This window comes from Canis lupus, chromosome 22, assembly GCF_011100685.1.
Source record: "Canis lupus familiaris isolate Mischka breed German Shepherd chromosome 22, alternate assembly UU_Cfam_GSD_1.0, whole genome shotgun sequence".
Classification (NCBI taxonomy): Eukaryota; Metazoa; Chordata; class Mammalia; order Carnivora; family Canidae; genus Canis; species Canis lupus.
Genome location: NC_049243.1, coordinates 50,693,035 through 50,715,970, shown reverse-complemented (window position 1 = coordinate 50,715,970; position 22,936 = coordinate 50,693,035). Strand labels below are relative to the sequence as shown.

Here is a 22,936-nt window from a genome sequence, read left to right as displayed (position 1 = left end):
CCACACAAAAGAAGGGAGGAGTTAGAAAAAAGATCAAGCCAGCGCGTTGTGAGTCATCATCCCACACTGTTATCTCTAGAAGAGCAGATGGACGCGCAGAATTCCTGGAGGAACAATTACCATAACGACTGGCTGGGTCCCTCTCGGTCCCCTCTCCCGCCGGGCCTGGCCGTGCCTGGCACACCCCAGATGGACGTGGGGTAAAGTGATGCGCGCTGACTTAGCTGGGAAAATGGCTACAAGCTAGCAAGCTGGAAACTTTCTGGGACAGTGTAACTGTGGATGTCGAACCACACGCAGTCATTCTTGCTCTAGGCAGGCGTGGCTCCCGCCTGTTCCTGAATTTAAAAAGAAGAAAGGCTATCACAGGAGGAAGATACAATGAGTAGCATTTGTTTTCCCAGCTCTGCGTGGGGGAGGGCGGTGGAGATGACCAGCTCCCATACCTTGAGGGCCCCAAGAGAGCAGCGGCCAGCTCAAGTCTTCAGATGCTGGGTCAGAAATGATGGTGTTCCTTAATCTGATTTCCAGAAGCACTGTCTCATCTCAGCCTGGTAGAGGGCAGCTTGGCACGGATGGATTGTTACTGATGAGGTAGAAAGGTCGCCCGGAGGCCAGCGGGCCCTTCCATGCATGTGGAAGAATATTCTGTAGTAGTTGGCTGCTGCTTATAAGTCCAGGGTGAATCCTTGGGGTTTAGTCTCATCATTCCTATTTCCTGCCGTCCAAGGCAGCTGTGTCAGCTGTCACTGGGTCCCCAGGTTCACAACTCTGTGACATTTGTTTTGGGAGGTCGAGTCCTTGTATGAGATCTTTCTGACCATTGACGATTGATTCATTTGTTTCAACCTCCTGGCAATAGAGGCTTCATATTAGGAGTTTTGAGAAATCGAGACTAGAGCCTTTTGCTTTGTTCCAAATTCAATTACACCTGGGGCCAGTTAAATTCGGAACAGTGAGAAATGAGCACAGGAGTCAGGGGTCAGAGCAGAGCAACCTTACTGGTAGGCAAGCTGGCTGTAGCACCACTTGGGACTGAGCTTGTGGCCTACATGAGGCCCCCTCCTTTTCACCCCATATGGTGAATTTACTGTCCAGCCACCCCCCAGAGCCAGGGCTTCCAGGCAGGACACCTGGAGGAAAGAAACGAGACAGTGCAGCTGGGGACCTATCAAGAGAAAATCAGAATGTGTGCCTTCCCATTTCATAGCCTGCATAAACAACAGGTGGAGGGGCGGGTACACCTGTCTGTATCCCCTCACTCTGGCAGGGCTTCTTTTACTTGAGCACCAAGCCCGGCTGGGATCATCACAGAACAAAGGCCATTTCCTTTTGGGGGAAGTGAGGTTGGGAGCAGGGTCACCATGATATACTGTGCAGTTTATGCAGGACATACAGATGCCAGCCAAGCACACAGTGCCCTGGACCCATCCAAAGAAGGGCACCTATTCTCAGTTATATCGGGACACTGGATGGGCTACTGCTGGCCTTGGTTGGTAAGGCCATCTACAGGAATGAAGAGTTGATGGCATCAGTGTTCCCAAGACAGGAGATTAGGAACCAGGCCTTGGGAACTAGTTTCTCCGAAATAGTAACCATAACAGGAATGAATTACTTCCATACATTCTCTCCTCTAAGCCTATGACAACCTCCCAGAGTATGTAGTGGTACCCTGTTGGGCCTATGAGAAACTGATCCTCAAGGTCTCAGAGATGACAAGTACAAGTCTGCTTGCCTCCAGAGCCTGAGTTCTTAACCCCTGGGTGACGCTCCGAGAACTTTGCATAGGTTCCTAACACACTATGGCTTTTATCGCATTGACTGATCTACAGTATTCTTTCAACCATCCCAGTGTATACATTAATCATCATACCTTAAGTAAAAAGGGCATTTGTGAGTATTTACAGGGACAGCAGAGTAGTGAGAACCTCAGAGACTTGGGAGGAAGCTGCCATGAGGTGGCAGGAGCCCAGCAGAAAAGAATAAGCTGGAGGGTGAGGAATGGGGCAGACTCTAGGTTTGCTGATGTCCTTGCAGTAGAAGAGGGGGAGATCATTCCAAGATTGCCTCAGCTGTCCTGGGAGTGCTCCGGGAGTCCGGGCCTGGCCCACCAGGGCACTGCAGATCTTCAGGTCTATAGTCTGCCTTTCATATGTTTTGGCTGGTGCCTGACTACCAGAATGATTCACCTGTATTACAAGTCATCTGAAATGAAAAGTGGGGCAGGACAGTGACTTCAGGAGCGCAGATTATCTCTTGCTTCGGTATTCTTCCTGTATGGGTATTGGAACCTCACAACAGCCTTTTGTGAGATAATAATAATACTCAGATATTTGGGCCTAAAGCAGGTAACATCAAGACCAGCTCTGTGACCATGCATCAGCTCACAGCTCTATTGTGCACTTAAAACTGATGTATTTTAGGGCACCTAGGGGCTCAAACCATTAAGCATTCAACTTGTGATCTCAGTTTAGGTCTTGATCTCAGGGTCATGAATTCAAGCCCCTCATTGGAGCTCAATGGCCAGCATGGAGCCCTACTTAAAAACAAAAACAAACAAACAAAAAACATGTATTTTCCTCCACATTAATTTTCCAAATCCAAGAACACTTTCCCTCCATGTTAAGTCGTGGTATCTTTCTAACTACATAGTCTTTGTGATTTTTTTTTCACATTTTTCTCTGTTTTGCTTTTTTTTTTTTTTTTTTTAGTAGCGATTTCTTTAGCTGAAATGCAGACACAGTAGTAGGGGCCTGCATGGTGACCTATATTGTATATGCAGCTGTAATTTGGATATCACCAATGGTTTAATCCTTTCAGTGGAAAAGAAAAAGGCAGCAGATAGTAAATGGACTATTTCCCTCCAGCATTTGCTGAGAGTGTGAGTTACATTAGGTGGAGAAGCTTTGAGGGACCTGCAGTGAGAGATGCAGAGCGTTTCCTCTCTGGAATTGTAAATCTAGACCTCTTTCCAACACCCGGAAAGGGACAATGTTACCCAAGAATAACGTGTCCCATTGACTGTTGGATCTTTCTCCACATTTACTCAGATAAAAGCCTGTAGAAAAGATGCCTGTGACCTCAGATGGCCTATTTGGCTGATTTCTTATTGATTTTGTTATCCGGGGTATTCCCTTGGAGGCCTGGAAACAAATACATCTAAACTGCCTTCCCAATCAACGACTCTGGGATTCTCTTCCATCTTAGCATTAAAGGACTGGGGGCCAGGTCCCTTTACGACACCAGACAATAAACCAAAACACTAAAGGGGATTTTAAGAAATGGTTCTTTCGCCTGTGCTTTTACCCTTCTTATAGAAAGTGTTTGTAATAATAGTTACCTCCCCTGAGCATTCATTAAAGCCAGACTAAAGTTCTAAGCACTTTAGGTGGGTATCTTGTTTAATGGCAACCACATAAGGTAGAAGAATTATCCCCATTGTAGAGGCCAGGAGACTGAGGCCAGAGAGGTTAAGTAACTTGTCCAGAGTAACATAGGACTGGAACCTGAACAGTTTGAGCCAAACATGATTCTGGTAAACCCAGAGAAAGCACCTCTTGAGGGTGTAGTGAGGATAGGGACAGATAAAATGTGATTTGCAGGATAGTTTGATATTTGGGCAAATTCCAGAGCAGGAAGCTCTCAGGCGGATCTCACCACTGGAAAGTCCTTATGCTTTGCTGAGTGGCTCAGGAAGTGGACTTTGAAAGGGCAGGTGACACACATGAGGCCACAGAACTAATAAATGGCAAGGCGGAGAGACAAACTCTTCTGGCTTTAACATTTTGCCTGTTAGAAAAAGTTAAAAAATAAGAGTGTATTTTTAACTTGACTCTTTCACCAACAGTGAAGGTCATATCCTTACTTGGAATAGCTTCCCCTCTTCTCTGTTAGGATTCAGTTCAGCCCTTTCTGGACTAAGGTAAACCAGTCACTATGGCGTTCTCTCCTTCCTCTGTCTGTGTGTGAACCTCTCACCTGGCCATCGATCGTGTGCTGTGCCTCATCATCTGTGTTAAAACTCTTCTCTCTCCCAGATCCTCATCTAACTGGAGTGCGTGTCTGAGTTGTAGAGAGACTGTCAGCTCTTTCAGAATCAGGACCATGTTTTGTACCCTAATACGTAGACCTACACCACATGCTAAGACCCAACAAGGAATATTTATTGATTACTCTTGATTGAATGAAGCAACATGGTGACTTTTTTTTTTTTAACTTTGGTGTAAACTAGTTCAAAGATTATAAAAACAATTTGTCTTAAGGGATTGATATATATACCAGATTCTCTGAAATTAATGTTTCTCAGGATAATCCTGTATCAGAAACCCAAAGGCTTCGGTTTGCTAGGTTGCCGTTATGCCCAGGGAGAATTTACATGTGTTCCGGGTGACTCTTCTGCCCACAGAAAACCACGACTTGAAGTTTGTAACAACCACATCCACGAACGTGCAGCATAGATGGCTGCTAGGTACACGTGTCCGCTGCAGAAACATTCCTAACAGCGTGTTGATGACTGTGTCGTGTCACTTTTCCCGTAGATTTCTAACCAGCATAATGCTGGAGCGAGAGGCCGGCAGGCTGCAGTTTTCAAAATGACCGAGTTGGACGCCGATTTGGATCACATCATTCCAGCTTCTGTCCTGCCCCCTTTCTGGGCTAAGTTAGTGGTGGGATTTGTTTCCCTCGTGTGTTTCGCCCGTAGCTACGATGGAGATTTTGTCTTTGATGACTCGGAAGCTATTATTAACAATAAGGTTCGTATCGTAACTCCTTTTTGGTAAACTTGTGTTAACCATTTGCCTGTTTCTCGTTAATAATCACAGTTTGTGTTGAATAATTCTGTGTTAAGCTTTGGTTAAGCATTCTAGATTTCCTACCTCTTTTAGGTCGCATCTCCTCAACTTGGGACCCCTTTAATTTATTGTTGGAAGCAGGCTCTCCAGCCCCCTGCCTGGCCTCAAGCTTTACCCTCACCATGTATACCCTTTTCGAGGCTCCAGTCTACTCACGTGTCAGAGAGACTATTTCTCTCAGATTACGAGGCAAGGAAGGATATTGCAAGGCATTGCAGACTAAGTATCTTAGGTTTTAGGACAAATTTCCAGAATCGTAGGCCACAGCTGTCCTCCCCCTCCCCACCCCTGCCCTGCCCCAATATGCATTTGCTGCAGCAATGGACCAGTCTAATGACCTACCAAGAGGTGCGTCCTCAGCAGCAGGCAGTGAGTTGGCTGTGCTTCTTTGTCCTTTGCTTGATAACATCAGGACAGCCTGCTGGTAGCTGCTGGAGAGTGAGGACTGTGTTGTCCTGGAAGCTGCAGTTCCTGCTCATTTCTTGTGTGTAGACTCAGATTTGCTGAGTTTGCAAAATCCCAGCCAGTTTTGCTCACCAGTGGGTGCTATATTGGTGCAGGATAAATGATACTGCTTTTCACTAGCTGGAGATAGAGAAGAATAATTAGGTTTGGAGGAAGGGAAGAACAAAATTTAAATGAGCTAAAAAAAAAAATCGAAACAAGAAACTGGGAAGTAAGGAGAGCCAGAGGAGAGGAGGAGAAAGAATGCAGAAATGGCATAGATTAGAATTTTTATGATGACCCAGTTACTCAGCAGATAGAGTCTGTGTGTGCCTTAACCCAATGAAGAGAACCTGAAGGTATATATTAATCTCTCTCTAGTAGATGCAACTGTAGCAACTCTGCAACACTGTGGTTGAATGCCCTTAGCATTTCAAAATTATGGATTTTTCTCAAATAAGAAGAAAGTCATTTTCATATTGAAAATGTTGAGAAAACGTCTCTGCGACCAACATGTGTTCTGTGGGTGAGGGTGGGGGGAAGTAGGGGTGACTTGTGCAGGTGTTTTATTTGTAACATATTGTCTGTACCTGATTGTCTCTATTTTGATGACATAGACCACAGCCTCCTTGATGTTTGTTTTTAATCTGGGTTCTTCATGTGTAATATTTCTCAGATTCACCAGGCAGTGGCTGCAGTGTTTTGTTTCTTTTTTCAGCCCGCTTAAAATCAAAAGTAGTAAGTTTGTAGCTCCCAGCAACTGTGTCACATCGTGGCTTGTGGCTGTAGAGTTGGCTTTTGAAACAAAGACAGAAGCAGATGACTTAATTTTAAAGCCCATTCTTCATTTCGTTGAGGGTTTCTTAACTCTTCCACTTTTCCAAAGTGGAAGATAGATACAGTATTAACTTAGGATGTATGTTGAAGACCTTTGATGAACAAGGCAGGGGAAGGTGCGCGCTCTGTTGTATGTGAGATGCCCTGGTATGCGGTTATAATTCTTCCTTCTGTGTGGGGTAAGGCAGATGAAGCCATTTTGTGGCTCTGCTGCACATTGTCTTGGCAGTGTTTTCTAGAGCATCACACTGTGCCCCTTTGTTAACTTCTTAGCCTTCCTTTTTTCCTTTCCTGTTTAATGAAAGGCTCTGCTCTGTTCGTTGGCACTGTGCCCACCATAATGTGAAACAGGCTGTTCCTGGGTTTTATTGGTGTTAAAGACTGTTTTCCAGATGCTTCCTTGTAGGGTTGAGTTGCCTTTTTTCATTGAGATGGTGATTTTCTTTGAGACAGTGGAGTTAGCAGGAATTTCAGACACACGTCTTTTCCATAAATCATTAGGAGGAAAATTGACCTTTCTTCCTATAGTGCGCCCTGCTGTGTGTAGGCTACACCTAATCAAATATTTAGAGCTTCGTTGGTGTTCATTTTCTACTCAAATGGCGGGAAAGAGCCTACGCCCAGCTCCTGCACAAGTGAACAGGTACTTCTGGGAGAATGCAAAAGAAGATGAACTTCCAGTTTTATAACCGAGCAAGCCAAATTAGTGGGTAGTTTCCAAGATCTTCCTGAAATGTCAAACTGACTCGTAGAAGAGGGGACAGTATGCTCCAGGGTGGTGAAACCGGTATGCAACAGAAGTGAAATTCACCATCAAAGTGGGTATGGGGTGGTCAGCTTTGCCTGTCACCCATCCCCAACCTTGGCCTTTGAACCCATGAGCACTGAAGTCATAAATACTTACTGAACTCCACCATGTGCCATAGACACTGGGTGCTCTCCTGGGCCAGCCATGATCTGACATTCCTGCTTGAGGCTTTCCCCGCCTCGGCTGGTCAAAGCTGCAGAGACTGCCTGGGTTGGGTGCAGACTTGGGCGCAGGCTCTCCTCTCAGGTGCACCCACCTGTTGGAGTCAGGAGCTAGCCACACAAAGAGGACAGGGCCTGGAAGTGGCTGGGCAGCCTCAGCAAGGTGTCTGGCAGTGTGATTTGTGGGTGTGCATCTGGCCACAGAGCCCCAAATCTGGGAGCCCACCTGGGAATGGAGAGCCTTGCCATCTTCCCTAATGCATTTCTTTTGTGCTTGTTAATCAGAGTTGATTTTAGTTCCTGCACTGAAGACTCTTGATTGATACACTGTATGTGCTTAGCATGTCATAATTGCTAGTCCCTGAAATATTCCTGTTTAGTTATGCTTCAAAGAGAGAATTGATATTCACTTGTGTCACTTACTCTGTAGTGCCTTATCTGCCTCTCTTCTTGTTAAGATACAGTTTAAGCCATCTAGTGTTACGTTTATTTTTTAAGATTTTATTTACATATTTATTTTAAAGAGTAAGTGCACATTACTGAGGGAGGAACAGAGGGAGAGAGACAAGCAGACTCTGTGCTGAGCACAGAGGCCGACACAGGGCTTGATCTGACAACCCTGAGATCATGACCTGAGCGAAAATGAAGAATCAGACACTTAGCCAACTGAACCACCCAGGCGCCCCTGGTATTATGATTAAATGTTTTTTTAAAGGTGCATTTTTGGGGCACCTGGGTGGCTCAGTGGTTGAGCATCTGCCTTTGGCTCAGGTCGTGATCCTGGGGTCTTGAGATCGAGTCCCACATTGGGCTCTCCACGGGGAGCCTGCTTCTCTCTCTGCCTGTGTCTCTGTCTCTCTCTGTGTGTCTTGCATGAGTAAATAAATAAAACCTTTTAAAAATACAAAAAGTAAATTAAAAGATACATTTTTAAGCATCTGTAGTATAGGACCAAATTAAATGACCTTAATAGAAAGGTAAGTATAGTTTTTTTAATATTTAGTAATTTTTTTATCTTTAAAAATTATGTAGAAGTTGGTTTTTTCTTCAATTTTCTGTTTAGCTCATGATATAAAATAAACATATGCTTCTCCATCCATGTTTTAACCAAGATATTGTAGGGAAATTAACTTATGTATTGAATATGAAAGAGCTATATGATCCATTAGTTCATTCAACATGGATTAAGCACCTTCTGTATACTGTATACTCCACAGCCACAGATGTGACCTGGGTCTCCTTGACCCTCAGTCCTGTGGGGCAGACAGATGGTAGTTAGAGATGATAAACCACCAGTGTGCCAGCTGCTGTGAGGCTGGGTGCGAGATGCCCTGTGACCCATGGAAGGGGAATTGCATCAGCTGAGGAAGGTCACAGCTCACTGGTTGGGATATGAATGATGGGATGCGCTGGGCTGTGAAGAGCTGAGGGATAACTGGTGGACACCTATGTGTGCAAAGCCTTTGGGGTAGTTGGCAGCAGGTGCTGAGTGGGTAGGACAAAGGTCAGGGTCTGAGTGAGAGGAGTGTTGCAGGTAGAGCTCGGCAGGAGCCAGAGCACCCTGTGGCCTGTGATGTCCACATCAGGATGTAGGCTTTGTCCTGGGGGAGGAATGGAGCTATTGCAGTGTTTTAAGCAGGGTAGGGTGGGTGCCCAAATCTGTATTTTGGAGAGGTCAACCTGGAGAACATGTCACAGGGCATAGTGGACCTGCTGGGAGGCCTGGCTGTATCCTAGATGAGAGATGATGGTGGCCTGGCCCAGGACTGGTTGGAGAGGTGGAGCCTAGGGCAATGAGCAGCTCCAAGGAAGAGCTCAGGGTGAGGGCTTAGACACGAGATGAGGGTGAAGTCCTGACTCCTTTGTCCAGAATGCCCTCTGCTGTGTTCCTGCAGGACCTCCGAGCAGACACCCCCCTTGGGGACCTCTGGCATCATGACTTCTGGGGCAGTAGGCTAAGCAGCAACACCAGCCACAAGTCCTATCGCCCTCTGACTGTCCTGACTTTTAGGTAAGATATGATAGCGTGGGCTGCATGCGATGCTGTACGAGGTTCTGTGTGATAAGGCTCCCAGTGTGGGGTAGTCAAGCCAGTGGATCCTAGGGAAGAATAAACCACTTATTCATATGGGTCTCCAAAAAGTATGTGCCAATTCCAACTGCTAGGAATAGGTCACAGGAAGATGGAGAGAATGTGCATGAGGAAACACGACTCCAGGGCTGGCTCTGCCAATACAGATACTAGAAGTGGAAGGATACAGAGAAGATGAGCATTGGCCCCTTGCAAGGATGACACACAAGTTAGTGAAATGTTCCGTATTTTGCACATTTCTTGGAGGTTGCACCTTTGTTGGTGTTAACCAGAGAAACAATGTGAGTCAAGGCAACATGAGGCATCTAATGAAATTGTGAGGTTTTTTCCATTACAGAAATAAGGTAAAAATCTTCCTAGTGTTACCAAGCCAATAGGCAAAAAAAAAAAAACCAAAATAAAGCTAAAAACACCTCTCACTCACCTCCCCATTTGCATTAAGTAGATTTATTCACCTCACCAAAATTCCCATTCATAGCTATATCTCAGGTGCATTAAACACTTGTGTACAATCTCTCAGAAGCACAGAAATGATGAATTAGAACTGGTGGTAATTGAGAAGCAGTCAGAAATAAGAATCCATGACAGTGAGAATGTTTGTTGGATGGAAGGCTGATGGATGAACTATCAAGGAATGCTTCCTGTCTTTTGGATAAGCAAGTCACATGACTGTCTTAAATTTGGGTCCCTGTGGGGTAGCCAGGAGGAATGTGGGCTATGTTATATCATCTTGGCATGCAGTCTTGCCTTTTTAGCACTTAAAAATTGGTCCAGCTCTCCTCTTGCTTTTCCTCTCCACATATTATCTGCCTCACTCCTCTGACATGCTCTTCTCTTCCATTTTTGCCATCTGCACTTAATTATGCTCTTACCCTTTCTTCAACCTTCCAAGCTTGATAGACATTATTCATCTTGATGTCACTTTCACCAGAACTTTCTCTTCCCCCTTTCATGCTATTACTCACCAACCTTTTCCTCCAGGTGGTTTGCATTTTACTGTGCATGCTTCTGTGCATCTGGTATGAACAAACACCTTTCACTTACAGGATTAACTACTATTTATCTGGAGGCTTCCACCCCATGAGTTTCCACGTGATCAACATCCTACTTCATGGTGGCATCTCTGTCCTCATGGTGGATGTCTTCTCTGTGCTGTTTGGTGGCCTGCAGTACACCAGTAAAGGGCGGAGGTTGAACCTGGCCCCCAGATCGTCCCTGCTGGCCGCTCTGCTATTCGCCGTGCATCCGGTACACACCGAGTGTGTAAGTAGCATCTGTCCGCGGCATCCGTGCTTGTGTGAGGACAAGGAGCCTTTGATCTGTCGGCTCATTCCCTAAAACAGGCTCCCCTTGAAGAGCCTTATTGCAGTACCAAGTGTACGGTGCTACCCCCTGCCAGACACCTGAGCCACTTATTTGTAAATCCCACAGGTCTCTCTTAGGAAAAATGCAGAGTCCCAAGATGGGCGAAGACCTTATAATACTGATACGATGTGATATCTGGTCATGCAGACATCATGTTTCCCTTGCGTGACCACACCATAAAGGGTAAATCGTGAATATCGCCAGCTTAGGAAGTCTAAAGACCAGAAGCTAAGTAGGAGCTTATCTTCAGCAAAGGGTCCAATGCAATTTTTTTTTTTACCTCCACTGAGAGCAGTCTGGGGGCAGAACTTAAGTTCTGGTGTCTGAGGCCCATGCTGGGGAGATGCCGGCACTGGGAAGGTGTGGTTTCCACACCATGCTAGGGACTGGTCTGGAGCTCTCCCACCTTCTCTTCTTCTCTGCTGCCTGGATGGTTCTCCTTCCCTTGAAAGACTCCACCCAGGTGGCCCAGCTGACGTGGCAGCTCCTGACAGGGCCCTCACCTGCTGTCCTGCGGGCCACACCTTTTTTCCATTGAGTTGCCACTGAATGTATTTGGTACAAACTGTGTTGGGATTTAACCATATGTGTGGGGATTTCAAGAACCACCCTATTCCCCTGCCACCATGGAACCCTTTAAAAATGAAAGTCTACATATTTGCTGAGGTAAAAGATGTGATTTTAGCCATTTGTTCTGTGAGCTTGAAGCACCTGGTATAAAATATTACATGTTTCTTATTACTTCTCCACAACAGATTTTTTCATTTCATGTGTGTTTAAATCCCCACATTTAACCAAATGTATTGAGCATCTTGAAGTGAGTTTCACTATATTGAACCGAATTCCTGCCTTTAGAATCTGCTTTTGTTGGACTCTATTCTCGGTATTAAGAGGATTGTAGAGTTGTTATCACAACCTTCTCTTAGTATCTTATCACTATAAAGCTTTTTTAAAAAAAATTCTCATAATGTTTTACTTTAGCAAATTCAGAGGACTGACAATCTGGAAACTGTTACAAAAGATTTGTTATAGACTATTTATATATAACTGTGACCAAATTAGAATTTGCTTCCATGTGAGTTCTCATTATGGCTTAAATGTTCGTTGGGACCCAGAAATAGTGTATGCGTTAATCAGAAATAGGGGAATTTCTGGCAAAAGTATTGATTTACAGTTTAATTTAGTGTGATCTTAAAGCAAAATGGAATATTTGAATTATTAGCCAAAGAAATTTTCCTAAAATTCTGAATTTAAATGTTGAGAAGTTAGTTTATAGAAAAGTTTCAAGTGCTAGCAAGTATAGCTAGATACACACACACACACACACACACACACACACACCCATGCCCCAGTAGATGCCATCTGGGATCATATTAATCCTAAAATTCTACATTTGAAGTATTTATTTTTTTTTATTTTTTATTTATTTATGATAGGCACAGAGAGAGAGAGAGAGGCGCAGAGACACAGGCAGAGGGAGAAGCAGGCTCCATGCACCGGGAGCCCGATGTGGGATTCGATCCCGGGTCTCCAGGATCGTGCCCTGGGCCAAAGGCAGGCGCCAAACCGCTGCGCCACCCAGGGATTCCCCATTTGAATTATTTAAAAAGAAGTCAAGGAAGGTCTAGCTATAGGAGAAAAGAAATATTTGAGAAAAATCTCTTCATCTCCCTCAACCTCTATTCCGTCAAAGTCATTCAAACTCAAATTGCAAGAAAAAATTATGGGTCATTGAAAATCAGCATTCTTTTTCTGAGATTTTATTTATTTGAAAGAAAGAGAGAGAGAGAGAGAGAGAGAGCACCAGCAGTGGGGAGAGGGCAAGAGAGAGCAGACTCCCCGCTGAGTGGGGAGCCAACACAGGATCCAGGATCCTGACCTGAGCCAAAGTCAGACGCTTAACTGACCGAGCCACCCAAGTACCCCAAAATTAGCATTCTTAAATAATTTGTATGTTCATCTTTCATTGTTCTGGCAAATAGGGAGTATTCAGTTTCCTCCTATCTACACCCCCTCGTTATACCCCACTCTGCATTTAACCCAGCTTTAAAAATAAGCCAGAAGCAGGACCCAAGGAGTTAGGAGGAAGGAGAGCCCTTTGAAGCCCCCAGTACAGTGCTGGGGAAGCAGCCCTGGGCTATGGACTCCAGATGAAGACCTGTGTGACAGCCCTTGGCACAGTGCCCCCAAACTGACCAGCGAGCTAGGATGAGGTCTGGGGGTTGGGGAGTTATTGTGCTTCTGATTACATTTGTGAAGAGAAAGCACTGGCAATGTGGGTCCCTCCAGGTTTTAGTAATATAAATTTCTTTGTATTAGCATTTATGTGTTTGTGTCTTTATACTTTCTTGATATTAGCATTGAGGATGTTTTTGTCTGCTGCAAATAAGAATCTGAATTTCCCAGTCTTACAGGGTGACTAGCTATCCACTTTGCCCATTATTAAGGGGGTTCTGGGACGTGGGACTTTCTATTTTAAAACTGGGACAGTCCCAGGCAAACCTCAGGGTGAGTTCATCACCCTACAGTTTTCCCACCTCCCAGGCCCTGATTGGTAATGAATAATTTTTTTTAAAGATTATTTATCTATCTATCTATCTATCTATCTATCTATCTATCTATCATCTATCTATCTATTTATTTATGATAGACATAGAGAGAGAGAGAGAGGCAGAGACACAGGAGGAGGGAGAAGCAGGCTCCATGCCGGGAGGCGCTAAACCGCTGAGCCACCCAGGGATCCCCGGTAATGAATAATTTTAATGAGTGTTATTTGCTCTTCAACTGACAGGAATGTCTCTCGTTTTCAAGGATACCACTCCAAATCACTCTGGGGTGTTTGTAGGCCTATAAGGCCAGTCATTATGGGAGGGAGTTGAGCTAAGGGAGATGGTTGTCGAACCCTCATCTGTGGCTGTCAGGATGGAGGCCCCAGCAAACACCAGTGCCACCACAGGGTTTCCTTTTCCTCAGAGTATTGGTAAGGATATCAAGTATTGCCTGGATTTGGTATCAAAGAGGGAAACTTCGGGTTCTGTAGGAATTCTGTCTATACAAACCCCAAACCCAAAGTTCAATACTCAGGCATTAGGGGGAAGCATTCCCCCCTTCCCTTCCTCTAGTTCCTTCTTACAAACCCATGCACATTGTTCCCAGTGGGGAAACAACATGACCCGCTCTGTGGATTTGAGGGAATTGCAAACCCTGATATGAGTGTTTTGGGTTATCTCTGTAGGAGTGGAAACATTTCCCTCTCTTCCCTCCTAGGTTTCACGTCTGGCCTAATGATTACATTGGCCTAAGACAGATTAACGAGAGAAAAACAAATTTGATTCCTGGAACCCCATAAAATATACTGGAGCCCTGTAAAAATAGGAGATTCAAAGAAGTGACCAAAGCAGGAAAGTTTTCCAAACTTGTGAAGAAGCATTGGCAGGACAATGGGGTTTGGGCTTGGGGTCGTGAATTAGTGAAGTAACAGGCTTGTTTATTTAGCCTTCTGGGGATGAGGGTGCCTTCTACCCTCCTGACAGAGGGAGGGTGCTTTTAATAGGAGAGATTTATTTCCTGCTTTCAGGGGGACAAAAGATGGTTAGATCATCCTTCTTGTCCTGACTGTTTCTCAAGTACCTTTAATTCAGAATACTCAGTATGCCAAAGTGGCATATCTGAGGATAGCAGAGCCTGCTCCCTTTCCTTTGTATGAAAAAAAAAATAGGGGGACGCCTGAGTGGCTCAGCGGTTGAGTGCCTGCCTTCGGCTCGGGGCGTGATCCTGGGATCTGGGATCCGGTCCCGCATCGGGCTCCCTGCGTGGAGCCTGCTTCTCCCTCTGCCTGTGTCTCTGCCTCTCTATCTCTCTATGTCTCTCACGAATAAATAAATAAAATCTTTAAAAAAAATAGCCTGCAAAGGCTATTATAAAGACCTTTGCCTGAAAATATATATAATGCAGATATTAGGAAAGAAAAATAAAACCTCTCCACACTCTTGCTCATGTCCCCAAACAATTGGACACAGTGCTTCCTTAGATAGCCCTTAAAAACTTTTTTCTGTGAAATCTGTCTTTAATCACGATGTCAAAAGTTCTTTGTAAGGACTAAAAACTCTTTGTACTTCAAAACGCCTGCTGTACTTTTTAAAATTTGTTTTTCTTTATGTCAGATAATATCACGTACGTTGCTTAAAGACTTGGGAGTATTTTCACCAGTGAGCCAAAGAATGTTTGTTTTAAAAATAAGCTTATCATGGGAGCGCCTACGTGGCTTGGCTGAGCATCTGATTCCTGGTTTCAGCTCAGGTCGTGATCTCAGGGCCATGAGATTGAGCCCCGCATAGGGCTCTGCACTCAGCTCGGAGTCTGCTTGGGATTCTCTCTCTTCCTTCTTAGGAGGTTTTTTTTCCCTGTGGGTGGCATTCACAAGTTGGATTCATCAGCTCTTCCAGTCTTAATGATCGTGTGACAACCTTGCACTGCCACGTGCGCTGCCATCAGGAGTTAATGATCAGAATGGATAATCACCTCCGACGTTTTATATCTAGCCATGGTAGCAGGAAACTGTTGTCAAAAAGCAAAAGTCATTGCTTGTCCACACAGTTGGGAATCATACATAAGTAGAGTAATTTTCATGTTCATTGTGTATTCTCTTTACCTCCATTTATAGCTTACTTAGTCTTTATTCTGTCCCACATATCATGGAACTGTTGGAGAGGCCTGAGGGAAGGGTACCATGATATGTGTGCCATTGGAGAGATACCTAGAGAATCCCAGTAAGGCTTTGGTATGTGTCATATCCGAGTGCGGGTTAGCAAAGCATGCCGCATAAACCAGACCCACACTCCTGGGTGGAATTCTGTGTCTTTCTCTGCCAGGAGATTTTGGAGAACAATTACTGGATGTGATGTGAGAAAGCAAGGGAGGAAAGGGCATTTGTGGAGAAAGAAATGGTAGACATTTTATTCTGTTTTCATCTTCCTTCTTAATCACTTTTAGCATTCTGATTTCCAGGTCAACCCACTGAATTGATTTTGATCTTGAAGGGAGGAGGAGTGGCAGGGGCAACTTTGAATGATTGTTCCCATACCTTTTTCTATTTACCTGATGACTTTTCACATTTATTTCCCACCTTTCCTCCATGTTTCCAATCAAATTTTCTTTACTAAATGTTATGCCCTTTGAGCTGATGGTTTTTTCCATTGACAATCCACATTGTGGACATCAGTGGGATGGGTGTCTGGGCTCCAGGGTGCAGTGTGCAGGGATGGGGCTCTCACAGCTCATGCAGGACTGTGTCCTCCCAAAACAGCCATCAGTACGATCCTTGCAGCCTGGCTCTCATGGAAGCAACTAACTCAAATCTTAGACCAAAGAGGGAAAAGAAAAACCAATTGTAAGATAAGACCACAGGGCTGTTGCACAGTTATTTTAACAGATGGCAAAATCTTGTAAGGTTTTTGCCTTGCCTTTCTAAGAATTTTTTTATGTTTCCTAAGTTTAGGATTTTTTAAATGTTTTTTTACATAAATCTTTTTTTCTTCTCCTTCTTTTAAGGTTGCTGGTGTTGTCGGCCGTGCAGACCTCCTGGGTGCCCTGTTCTTTCTGTTATCTTTCCTTGGCTACTGTAAAGCATTTAGAGAAAGTAAGGATGATGTTTGCCTTCTTAATTTTAAGCTGGGAAATTATCCATTTATTTAATTTTATCACTTTGCGAGAATGTGGACCAAAAGATCTCTCTTTAGATACATGTTTACTCTGTTGCTTTTTTAATAATACAAAGTTCATACATTAGCATTCACAGGGGAGCCTTCTATTGGGTGCTCTTTACTAAAGCAGTTGTGATGGGTGTTTATCATTTTATTTGCAGCAAAATTGTAGGGGAAAAACACTTTTGTTTATTCTTTATTAAAACTTCTCAGTGAGAAAAATAGAAAAAATCTAAAATGAATAGCTATGGATGTGGACCTGGATTATGAAATTCTTGGTTTTGTCATTGGAAGAATATTAATACTTACAAAAAAAGCATTGTTTCTGGAGTTGAAATGGCTCAGAGTGTGTGTGTCGGGGAGGAGGCATGGAGGAATGGTTTGCAGCAGCACAGCAGGTGCATTAACTGAGATGCAACAGAGTCCCTGTATGGCTCAATGATCCCCAAGTCAAGTCCTACCTTCCCAATTGCTTTATTGTAGACATTGGATGGGATGAATTCAGCTTATGTACCTGTCATACCTGTTAGCTCCAGCGATGCATATACATTCAGTTTCTGTATCTGAAGAAGTGAGAAGTGTATGGACTGTAGAACTCTCCTTGTATATCATAATCAATGATTTATATTTGGGGGGAGGGGAAAAGAGGGAAGGTGAGTGGGATGATTTCCTCTGGAATGTTGGAGTAGAGCAATTTAAGCAGGAGCATGTGTATCTTGGCATGTTGAGGCTTTTTCCATAGAGTTTCTCAAAGCTCAGGTGTGGTCCAGAGCTGCCAGGGCTTTCATATTGTGGTCATGTACTGATTCTTGTACTTTGGTTTCTCCTGTGAATTAATCTCTTACTAATAATGAAGAGCAGACTGCTCATTGAGAATTTTGTGTGCTGGGGCTGGTGAAATGGAAATTTCAGGGTTAGTAAACAAAGGGACCCAAGGCCAAAGCCAGCCCACTACCCCATAAACTTTCTCATGTGGCCCATAAACTAAGAATGATTTTTTTCCAAATACATGTTGAGCCACTACTATCTAATTTAATGACCACTGTGGCAAATTTTAATAATGATTTTTACATATTTTTGTTACCATTACAAAATGATTCCGTTTTTTTTCCATAATTAAATTTCCACAACACCTCACAACTATTACAAAAGAAAACTTAAAAAAAAATCATGTTTTACAGATCTTAAACTCATCTTTAGCATTTAGCTCAAAGGTCTCACCGTCCTCAAAAAATAGTTCGCCTGGGGTACCTGGGTGGCTCAGTGTTGAGTGTCTGCCTTCAGCTCAGGTGGTGATCCCAGGGTTCTGGGATCAAGTCCTGCATCAGGCTCCCGAAAGGGAGCCTGCTTCTCCCTCTACCTATGCCTCTGCCTCTCTCATGAATAAATAAATAAAATCTTTAAAAAGAAAAAATAGTTCTCCTGCTAACCTCCTGCTAATCAGCTTAAAGTTCTATCTCAGTAGTGAGAAGATGGTCTTCACTAGCCCATGGTAATTCTTCTCTCATTTTTCCTAACCAGTTAGGGCTGAACAGCAAGGTAAGGCTCAGATTGGCAGGTGAGGGAGGAGGGACACAAGGACAAGTTTTCCCCAGAACAAGATGGCTTCTGAAGCTGATGGGAGAACAGAACTGTTGGAGAGGCCTGAGGGAAGGGTCCAGAGTCAGAGTCTCTGCTGGAAGAGCAGGAGGAGGAATGCTTGTCATGCTCATGGTGTTTATGCATCTTTTTATGAACTTTCTTCATTTTCTTCCACATCTTCTTGTCCATCACCATTCCTCGTGCTACCATGCCCTGTGCCCAGGGATTCACGGGAGGCGTGCCAGGAGCAGGTGGTGGGTGAAGACTGAGAGTTTGGCATCCTGGATACCCTGGTTGTGGTACAAGATGAGGGAGTGCATCTGGGGAGAAAGCTAGATTCCCCTGGGGAGCTGCCAGGGGAGTTGGAGAGAGTCCTGGAGGATAGGCAAGATTGACAGGCAGTGGATGGGCAGGATGGGCATCTCTGGGGATTTGGCCCTGGCTGCCCGGCATTAGGATTCCACACGTTCCAGAGCTCCCTCCAGCCTTTATGCCACCGCCTGGGCTTGACTCATCCTCAGCGCTCTGATTTTGACATGTTTAAATGGTTAGGAAATAAGGAACAATAATAACATTTCATGACATATAAGAAGTTACATGAAATCCAGATTTCAGTGTCCATATATAAAGTTTTATTAAAACAGGCACACCCATTTATTTTCATTTTGTCTGTGGCCACTTTTGCCCTTCGATGGCAGAGTTTCACGGTGTTGGTACAGGCCATCTGGCCTGAAAGCCTAAGACACTTAACTGTCTAGTTCTTTGCAAAGTTTGCCAGGCTCCAAGACAGATGATTCCCAGTGTAGCTGTCACCATCTGAGTGGTTCCAAAATTGTTTTAGTAATGATTAATAGGGGTTTCCAGCAGAAGGTTTTTACTTTGGAACGTAGATGACTTTGCTGTTAATATAATAGCTGCCATTTTTTGACTGTCTACTGGCACATGTGTATTTGTGTGTGTGTATATATATATATTTGTATATATATTTTTTCTTCTTTTAACTATGTAACAATCTTTAAAATAGGTAGAATTACTTTCCCATTTCTCCAGATGTAGGACTTAAAGTTTAAGTAACTTTTTCAGGGTCACACACTATTTATGGCAAAACTGGGTTCACACTGGAGTCTAACTTATTGTAGTCTAACTCACTTCAAAGCCAACACCAACTGCCTTGTGCTCTTCTGCTTCCTTATATTTATTGGATCAATAAGGCAAAGCTGGGGGGGGAGGAGCAAGATGGCGGAAGAGCAGGGTCCCCAAATCACCTGTCTCCACCAAACCACCTAGAAAACCTTCAAATTATCCTGAAAATCTATGAATTCGGCCTGAGATTTAAAGAGAGACCAGCTGGAACGCAACAGTGAGAAGAGTTCGCGCTTCTATCAAGGTAGGAAGGACGGGGAAAAAGAAGTAAAGGAACAAAGGCCTCCAAGGGGGAGGGGCCCCGCGAGGAGCCGGGCTGAGGCCGGGGCGAGTGTCCCCAGGACAGGAGAGCCCCGTCCCGGAGGAGCAGGAGCTGCACCGACCTTCCCGGGGGAAAGGGGCTCGCGGGGAGTTGGAGCAGGACCCAGGAGGGCGGGGATGCCCTCGGGCTCCCGGGGACAGTAACAGCAACTGCGCGCCCAGGAGAGTGCGCCGAGCTCCCTAAGGGCTGCAGCGCGCTCGGCGGGACGCGGCGGGACCCGGAGCAGCTGAAGGGGCTCGGGCGGCGGCTCCGCGGAGGGGGCTGCGCGGCCCGGGAGCGCGAATCCAACAGCGCAGGCCCCGGAGCACAGGGCGCCGGGACACAGCCCAGGATCCCGCCTCCCCCGGGACAGGCAGAGGCCGGGAGGGCCCAGGACAGCGAGGACGCTCCTGCCCCAGCTGAGCAGATCAGCGGCCCCGCCCGGAGCCTCCAGGCCCTGCAGACGGAGTTCCTGCCGGAGCTGAATCCAGGTTTCCAGAGCTGCCCCGCCACTGGGGCTGTTCCTCCTGCGGCCTCACGGGGTAAACAACCCCCGCTGAGCCCTGCACCAGGCAGGGGCACAGCAGCTCCCCCAACTGCTAACACCTGAAAATCAGCACAACAGGCCCCTCCCCCAGAACACCAGCTAGACGGACAACTTCCAGGAGAAGCGAAGGGACTTAAAGTACACAGAATCAGAAGATACTCCCCGGTGGTTCTTTTTTTTGTTTGTTTTTGTTTTTGTTTTTGTTTTGTTTTGCTTTTTGATTTGTTTCCTTCCCCCACCCCCTTTTGTTCTCCTTTCTTTTTCTTCCTCTTTTTCTTCTTTTTTTTTTTTTTCTTTCGTTTTTTTTTTTTCTTTTTCTTCCCTTTTTTTTCTCTTTCTCTTTTCTTTCCTTCTTTCTCTCCTCTCTTTTTCTCTTTTTCCCAATACAACTTGCTTTTGGCCACTCTGCACTGAGCAAAATGACTAGAAGGAAAACCTCACCTCAAAAGAAAGAATCAGAAACAGTCCTCTCTCCCACAGAGTTACAAAATCTGGATTACAATTCAATGTCAGAAAGCCAATTCAGAAGCACTATTATACAGCTACTGGTGGCTCTAGAAAAAAGTATAAAGGACTCAAGAGACTTCATGACTGCAGAATTTAGAGCTAATCAGGCAGAAATTAAAAATCAATTGAATGAGATGCAATCCAAACTAGAAGTCCTAACGACGAGGGTTAACGAGGTGGAAGAACGAGTGAGTGACCTAGAAGACAAGTTGATAGCAAAGAGGGAAACTGAGGAAAAAAGAGACAAACAATTAAAAGACCATGAAGATAGATTAAGGGAAATAAACGACAGCCTGAGGAAGAAAAACCTACGTTTAATTGGGGTTCCCGAGGGCGCCGAAAGGGACAGAGGGCCAGAATATGTATTTGAACAAATTCTAGCTGAAAACTTTCCTAATCTGGGAAGGGAAACAGGCATTCAGATCCAGGAAATAGAGAGATCCCCCCCTAAAATCAATAAAAACCGTTCAACACCTCGACATTTAATTGTGAAGCTTGCAAATTCCAAAGATAAGGAGAAGATCCTTAAAGCAGCAAGAGACAAGAAATCACTGACTTTTATGGGGAGGAGTATTAGGGTAACAGCAGACCTCTCCACAGAGACCTGGCAGGCCAGAAAGGGCTGGCAGGATATATTCAGGGTCCTAAATGAGAAGAACATGCAACCAAGAATACTTTATCCAGCAAGGCTCTCATTCAAAATGGAAGGAGAGATAAAGAGCTTCCAAGACAGGCAGCAACTGAAAGAATATGTGACCTCCAAACCAGCTCTGCAAGAAATTTTAAGGGGGCCTCTTAAAATTCCCCTTTAAGAAGAAGTTCAGTGGAACAGTCCACAAAAACAAAGACTGAATAGATATCATGATGACACTAAACTCATATCTCTCAATAGTAACTCTGAATGTGAACGGGCTTAATGACCCCATCAAAAGGCGCAGGGTTTCAGACTGGATAAAAAAGCAGGACCCATCTATTTGCTGTCTACAAGAGACTCATTTTAGACAGAAGGACACCTACAGCCTGAAAATAAAAGGTTGGAGAACCATTTACCATTCGAATGGTCCTCAAAAGAAAGCAGGGGTAGCCATCCTTATATCAGATAAACTAAAATTTACCCCAAAGACTGTAGTGAGAGATGAAGAGGGACACTATATCATACTTAAAGGATCTATTCAACAAGAGGACTTAACAATCCTCAATATATATGCTCCGAATGTGGGAGCTGCCAAATATATAAATCAATTATTAACCAAAGTGAAGAAATACTTAGATAATAATACACTTATACTTGGTGACTTCAATCTAGCTCTTTCTATACTCGATAGGTCTTCTAAGCAAAACATCTCCAAAGAAACGAGAGCTTTAAATGATACACTGGACCAGATGGATTTCACAGATATCTACAGAACTTTACATCCAAACTCAACTGAATACACATTCTTCTCAAGCGCACATGGAACTTTCTCCAGAATAGACCACATATTGGGTCACAAATCGGGTCTGAACCGATACCAAAAGATTGGGATTGTCCCCTGCATATTCTCGGACCATAATGCCTTGAAATTAGAACTAAATCACAACAAGAAGTTTGGAAGGACCTCAAACACATGGAGGTTAAGGACCATCCTGCTAAAAGATAAAAGGGTCAACCAGGAAATTAAGGAAGAATTAAAAAGATTCATGGAAACTAATGAGAATGAAGATACAACCGTTCAAAATCTTTGGGATGCAGCAAAAGCAGTCCTAAGGGGGAAATACATCGCAATACAAGCATCCATTCAAAAACTGGAAAGAACTCAAATACAAAAGCTAACCTTACACATAAAGGAGCTAGAGAAAAAACAGCAAATAGATCCTACACCCAAGAGAAGAAGGGAGTTAATAAAGATTCGAGCAGAACTCAACGAAATCGAGACCAGAAGAACTGTGGAACAGATCAACAGAACCAGGAGTTGGTTCTTTGAAAGAATTAATAAGATAGATAAACCATTAGCCAGCCTTATTAAAAAGAAGAGAGAGAAGACTCAAATTAATAAAATCATGAATGAGAAAGGAGAGATCACTACCAACACCAAGGAAATACAAACGATTTTAAAAACATATTATGAACAGCTATACGCCAATAAATTAGGCAATCTAGAAGAAATGGACGCATTCCTGGAAAGCCACAAACTACCAAAACTGGAACAGGAAGAAATAGAAAACCTGAACAGGCCAATAACCAGGGAGGAAATTGAAGCAGTCATCAAAAACCTCCCAAGACACAAGAGTCCAGGGCCAGATGGCTTCCCAGGAGAATTTTATCAAACGTTTAAAGAAGAAATCATACCTATTCTCCTAAAGCTGTTTGGAAAGATAGAAAGAGATGGAGTACTTCCAAATTCATTCTATGAAGCCAGCATCACCTTAATTCCAAAGCCAGACAAAGACCCCGCCAAAAAGGAGAATTACAGACCAATATCCCTGATGAACATGGATGCAAAAATTCTCAACAAGATACTGGCCAATAGGATCCAACAGTACATTAAGAAAATTATTCACCATGACCAAGTAGGATTTATCCCTGGGACACAAGGCTGGTTCAACACCCGTAAA

General features: G+C 44.3%; 1 protein-coding gene and 1 non-coding gene across 9 annotated transcripts in view; both read left to right on the top strand.

Annotated features, from left to right (window-relative positions):
- The window catches only part of TMTC4 (transmembrane O-mannosyltransferase targeting cadherins 4), a 70,630-nt gene that overhangs the window by 1,107 nt on the left and 46,587 nt on the right, over positions 1-22,936 (top strand). For 7 of the 8 annotated variants that reach the window (XM_038569978.1, XM_038569977.1, XM_038569982.1 and 4 more), the window contains exons 2-5: positions 4,539-4,754; positions 8,999-9,114; positions 10,242-10,458; positions 16,111-16,198. In XM_038569978.1, coding sequence (XP_038425906.1) covers positions 4,539-4,754; positions 8,999-9,114; positions 10,242-10,458; positions 16,111-16,198 — 637 coding nt within the window. Of the gene's footprint in view, positions 1-178; positions 201-4,538; positions 4,755-8,998; positions 9,115-10,241; positions 10,459-16,110; positions 16,199-22,936 lie in introns of those variants that run through there. The other variant, XM_038569981.1, reaches the window with a different exon arrangement.
- On the top strand, positions 9,323-9,427 carry LOC119865288. The gene has a single exon (XR_005376664.1). It is a non-coding gene; the product is annotated as a U6 spliceosomal RNA (small nuclear RNA).